General features: G+C 47.8%; 1 protein-coding gene and 1 non-coding gene across 2 annotated transcripts; both read right to left on the bottom strand.

Moving 5' to 3' along the window:
* Positions 1-281: 281 nt before the first annotated feature.
* On the bottom strand, positions 282-1,389 carry LOC119193308 (protein TsetseEP-like). Its single transcript, XM_037446906.1, has 4 exons — positions 1,376-1,389; positions 1,052-1,328; positions 732-859; positions 282-630 (listed from the first exon to the last, which is right to left on the bottom strand). Exons 1-4 carry the CDS (start codon positions 1,387-1,389, stop codon positions 282-284), a joined length of 768 nt encoding a protein of 255 aa, XP_037302803.1.
* Positions 1,390-1,415: 26 nt separating this feature from the next.
* LOC115455720 lies at positions 1,416-3,836 on the bottom strand. The gene is made up of 3 exons (XR_005113910.1): positions 3,802-3,836; positions 2,345-2,453; positions 1,416-1,448 (listed from the first exon to the last, which is right to left on the bottom strand). It is a non-coding gene; the product is annotated as an uncharacterized LOC115455720 (transcript).
* Positions 3,837-5,968: the final 2,132 nt, after the last annotated feature.

Here is a 5,968-nt window from a genome sequence, read left to right as displayed (position 1 = left end):
CGTTGATGCTGAGGTTGTCCTTCGGTGTGCATGGGCTTCTAAGACTTTCAAGTTCAGAGATAGTGGTAAAGAAAGCACTTTCTCCGCGAAAAAAAAATGGTGCATATGATAATCAATAAATAACTATCCTCATAGCACTACTCGTACAAAAATAGTTTTATTACTAATATACTTATTAGTTGAATAAAATCGGAGCAAAAACTTCTTGAGCCTCTGAGACGGGTGCCGATTCCTAATCAGGTTACGGTTTTGACTCCGCGGCAAGTTGCATTCATTAATTCTTAGGCTCCGGAGTCAGGTTTAGTTTCAGATTTTGCTTCATGCTCAGGTGCGGGCTCGGGTTCAGGTTCAGGTTCCGATACAGAATCTGATTCTGGCCAGGTTTCGTTTCTGATTCCGTTCAGGCTCGGGCTGGGTTCAGGCTCGGGTTCAGGCCTCGGGTTCAGCTCGGGTTCTGGTTCAGGTTCCGGTTCAGGCTCTGGCTCGGGTTCAGGCTCAGGTTCTGGCTCAGGCTCGGGTTCTGGCTCAGGCACGGGTTCTGGCCTGGCGCTCGGGTTCTGGCTCAGGCTCCTCAGGCTCAGGCTCAGCCTCAGGCTCAGTTCCGGTTCAGGCTCTGGTTCTGGCTCGGTTCTGGCTCAGGCTCTGGCTCAGCTCAGGTTCCGGTTCCGGTTCAGGCCTGTGTTCCGGTTCAGGCCTCAGTTCTGGCTCGGGTTCAGGCCTGAGCCTGTGGCTCAGGTTCCGGCAGGCTCTGGTTCTGGCTCGGGTTCTGCCTCAGGCTCTGGCTCAGGCTCAGGTTCAGTTCCGGTTCCGGTTCCGGTTCAGGTTCAGGTTCAGGTTCAGGTTCAGGTTCAGGTTCAGGCTCAGGGTTCCGGTTCCGGTTCAGGTTCAGGTTCAGGTTCAGGTTCAGGTTCAGGTTCAGGTTCCGTGTTCAGGTTCAGGTTCAGGTTCAGGTTCAGGTTCTGTGGTTCAGTCTGAGTTCAGGTTCAGGTTCAGGTTCAGGTTCAGGTTCAGGCCCAGGTTCGCTCCGGGCCGGGTTCCCGGCTCCGCCTGCCTGAGGCTCAGGTTCGGTTCGGGTTCCGGTTCCGGGTTCAGGTTCAGGTTCAGGCTCAGGCCGGGTTCTGGTTCGGGCCCGCCAGGTCGGGTTCGGTTCCGGTTCAGGTTCAGGCTCAGGCTTCGGCTCCGGCCCGGTTCGGGCTCGGGCCTGTAGGTTCGGGTTCAGTTCAGGTTCAGGCTCAGGCTCGGGTTCTGGTTCCGGTTCGGTCTCCGGGTTCAGGCTCAGGCTCAGGTTCTGGTTCAGGCTCGGGCTTGGCCTAGGCTCGCTTCCGGTTCTGGTTTTGGTTCGGCTCAGGCTGAAGTTCTGGTTCAGGTCTATTGCCGGTCCACTTCCATTCAGTTTGGATCGATTATTTCATTGTCCAGTCGTGGTATTTGTTTTGGCCGAATAAAACCTAGAAAGTACAAACAAATTTTATAATACGACAAGAAAGAAATACATTATTATATTTTATTAAAACTTTTCCAGTTCATACAGGAATAAACAGATTAGTAAATCTTTTTTGGTAGTCCTATCTTATCATTAAATTAGGTGCCGATTTTCAGCATAATAAATCATTTGTGGGTAAATACAGGTATATGTCAGTATAGTGGTGTATAGGTGCCTCCACTTTAGAGGAACAAATGGTGACGTTCCTTTATGGAAGATGAATATTTCCAGTCAGGCCGATGTTGCGCCTAACCAGCCGCGGCCCCTTTGACGTTTCCTATTTATTATTATATATACTGCGCGTTTTGATTTTCTGCTACTTCAACTTAGATTTACTATCGCCATCTAACATCCATTGTTGTAGTTCCAGTGACGTTGACGAGATGGCGGTATATACTAATTGTGCCGCCACAGGTATAGACCCACTCAAATCAGTAACTATATTTGCTATAATAATAATATGATTTGTTAAAGAGGACAATATCAGAATAAACTTTTGAAAATTAATAATCATATAATTTGACAATATGAATCGGCAAAAGAATGCTGTAGATATATTTCTAAAGGTCTACAGACAGGACAGGGACAGTAAAAGAGTAAATGAGTCCGCTCAAACTGACATTAACTCCTACAAAGGTCTCATATCATTCTACGGTTTGCTATTTTTCCTATGAGTTAAACTTACGAAGGCACAAACTTCTCTCCTTCGCAATACATATTGCTTTCCTTCAAGGCCGTCAGTGGCTTCTTTCTGGAATTGTAGGTGTTTATAGGAAATGAAGATGTCTTCAACCATCCTGAACGTGATCAGTATGAGAACGATTAACAAGTAACCAACTTGCCATTTTGTAAATTTCTTACCAGCAGGGATCGCATTGTGGCTGCCAGTGATTGACACGAAGGAGGTGACCCTTAGTTGCGTGAGGATATCATTGTAGTCTCCAGAAAAAAAAGCATCGTCGCTGTCACCCTACAAACGAAAAATGTTGTTAATTGTAGACTAACAGCAGTTTTCAATGAACAATTCCAATCGCTTTTTTCGATCTATCGCTAAATTAACCTCTTAGAATAATGTTTATTTTACGTCCTTAACAATAATTCTTATGATTGTATATTATGATCAGATAAATTGGGATTGATTTTTCATGATTGAAGTAGGATTTCGTACAAATAGTTCATTTTGCGACGTATCATTAGCTATAATAACAAAAAAATAACATTTATGAAAATAATGTTGCAGCTGTAGTCATATCAACAGTTAATTAGTTGAATAATAAATTAAAATAACTATCAGTTGCATAAATTAACGCGTAGTGTTAACAAATCGATCTCGCCATATTTGCATCGTATTTTGACATTGGGTCTGAGTTTCATCGGCAAGGATTTCTCCCCAGGATGCCAAATTAGACCACAGCTTGGCGGGACTGGCTTATTCGAGGAGATAGACCCCAAGATTTGTAGATCTCCATAATTGCAGTGTGTGTGCTTAGAATATAGCAAAATATGACACGACTCTCGGTGTTGCTTTATTAGGATTAGTACATAGACTAACAACACGTGACGCATTAGTCTTTCGATCAATCACAAATATCAGAATTAAAACGACATTGGCTTTTGTTGGAGATATTCTGGGGGGCTGATCTACTTGACGCCTAATAGTATTGATAAAATGCTACAGAACGTACGTTGTTTTCTTATCAGTGATTAAACATCAATATCTCTACTTCAGTGTAAAAGTATTATCTATATTATGATAAATATGGTCAATATCAACTACGCCTGGTGTCCCAGAATTAAATGGACCACGCCCAAAAAGTAAACAACAGCAATTCCAAAAATTTTAATATAACCTATTCTTTCAACCATACATGGAATCAACCGCGTGGAACTGCGAACTCAACGAGGCGCAATCTGTGAATGATTTCAATGCGTCCCGGTAAAATTTTACAGAAAATCTTTTTTGTTACTTATCTAATACTAAATACATACATACTATCACCCCTCTATCCAATAGAAAGATAGGGATAGATAAATAGGGATAGGCGAAACTAACGAAACTACTGTATAAATATATATATATATATATATATATATATATAGTGTATACTATACTGAAATAAATGTATAGAATTGAATTGAATTGAAATTTGAATATCAATTCATTGCGTTTCCGCGTAGTTACCAAAATGATATATAAGAAAGTGCTCAAAAACAATCGTGTGTAAAAGAATAATTCTTTAACTATAAAGACATTACAAATTGATTATAATATATTTTTCTGTGAAATATCCTACATAACATCGATATTAAGAAATTACCGAAGCAACAGCGACCGCCAGTGCAAGGCGAAAAAAAAAAAAGAATCTTCCAAACCACCATTTGCACAATACTGAAACATGCACAATCTATTAAGAATAAAAAATAATTTTAGATAAAGAAAAGATAATGATGAAAAATCATAACTCAGGTATTCGACTTTTGATAAAAAATATTATTGATATAGTAGAATTTTACAAATATTTGTGTCGTTCACTTATATATAAGGTGGTGTATAATTTACTTTTGCTTTTACCAAGTTACTCTCCTTCAGTATAATTTGAATTAATCAGTGGTCAAGTAGTCTGTATTTAATTTAAAGTAGTAATATTACACTGTAGACATATTTACAGTGAAATTTTGAGAGTACAGTACGAATGGGTTATTAAAGGTCGTAGGGTAGGAATATCAGGGCCGGGGTGCTAGGTCAGGAAACCTCCTCGTGGTGCACCCTGGGCAACGGCGCGTCGATCGAGCTGGTCGGCGCGACGGCCAATATCCTGACAATGGAGTTGGATGGCGGTCGTCGCCCCTTGCGGCGGTCGTCCGATTCGGACGAGGTGGGCCCATCTCGGGCGGCTCCCGGTTCTGTCTGGGGGTGTCGACGGGCTCGGTGTGCGCTCATCCCGCCCCGAGCAGGCAGTGGGGGGACTCCCCTCCATTGTCGCCGTCGCAGATCGTAATCTGGGTGTGGAGGTCTGTGGATGTCTCGCGCTCCCACTGGACCGAGGGTCTTGGCTTAACCGCCCGGACCGCGAGGAAGAAAACCTCTATAAAATCACCCCGAATCCCAAGCGGCGGCGCACCGCGAGGGGATGCATGGCCGATGGGTAGTTCGGTCCCGAGTGCGACCCCGCCAGAGTACCGGCCGACACTCTGCGCGGGTTACGCTAGGCTTACCCAGGTACAGGGGCACTGCCTGGGCGGACCGTTATTTCCCCATACTCGTGGGAATAAGATGGAAACCCAAAAAAAATAATAAAAAGGAGTGCACTGTCGAGGTAGAGTTGCTCTCCGACCGCGACATTACGTTGGCGACTGGGCACACTGCCTCCACCTCGACTGCCGAGATGTGCGGTGGTAGTGGCTCTGAAGGCGGTGGCCGCTAGGAGGCGCGCGCCGGCCCGGATCCTGAGCGAGTCCGAGCCGAGCAGTGACTCTTCGCGGCTACCTAGGCGAATGGCGCGGCAACCCCGTAAGCCGGCCTCAAAAAGGCCGCGGGGAGTCCGCACGAGTGGCAGTGGCAGCGCAACGGACCCAGTATTGCGCGCCGCTGCCAAAAAATTGTGTGGGGCCTCAGCCTCGGATACGGAGGAGGATGACTCCGTGGCCGGGATTAGGGAGGCTTACCAGTCGGCCCTGAGGGAGGAACGTGTGGCCGAAGCCGCCCGCGCAGTGGAGGAGGAGACAGCGCTCCAGGAAGTGAGGATCGTGGCGCCCTGCCCGAAAATTGCGGCGCCAAAGTCGGCAAAGGTTCCCACAAAGAACCCCTCCTCCTTTGAGGTGGCGGAGAACATCCGTCACGTCTCAAAAGCGTCCCGGAACCTCAAAGGGACGTTTGTGAAGGCTCTCAGGAGGATGCCGCCGCTGCAGGAGCGCGCGGAAGAGCCCTCCTCCGCGGAAACCGCGAGACTGGAGGCCATAATAGCCTCCCTCGAGCGGAAGGTGACGGCACTGGAGGCTGCCTTGGCTACCCAGAACAAAATCCTCGAGGATTTTGTGGCCGGCGACCGCTCCAGGAGCCGAAGGCGGCCTCTAAGAAAAGGAGGAGGATCGCCTCGAGCGGCATGAGACGGATGGAAGCTCTCATGGAGAAAACGCTCGAGGCGATCTCGGCCAAACTCGCCCCAGCGCCCTTCCCACGCTCGTCAGTGGCGTCGGTGGTGTCTGGCCCGTCCTGGCCAGCCGTCGGGGAGAGAGGAGGAGTCGGGCAGCAGCAACACTCGCGGCTCCGCCCAGATCTGCTGACGTTCCAGCTCCCGCCTCGGCCCCCGCTCCTGCAGCCACACCTGTGGCCGAGGAGCCTGCCCAACGCCCGCCGCGTCGGCGTATGCGGGGTCCAGGAGGAGAGCGGCGACGCCTCTGCCTCATCCGCTCCGCGGCCCCCGCACAAACAGTGGAAGAAGGGTGGACAGTGGTGGGTAACCGGGGCGGCAGGGGAAGAGGAAC

Source organism: Manduca sexta, unplaced genomic scaffold (assembly GCF_014839805.1).
Source record: "Manduca sexta isolate Smith_Timp_Sample1 unplaced genomic scaffold, JHU_Msex_v1.0 HiC_scaffold_3933, whole genome shotgun sequence".
NCBI classification, from domain to species: domain Eukaryota; kingdom Metazoa; phylum Arthropoda; class Insecta; order Lepidoptera; family Sphingidae; genus Manduca; species Manduca sexta.
This window is presented reverse-complemented; position numbering and strand designations above follow the sequence as displayed.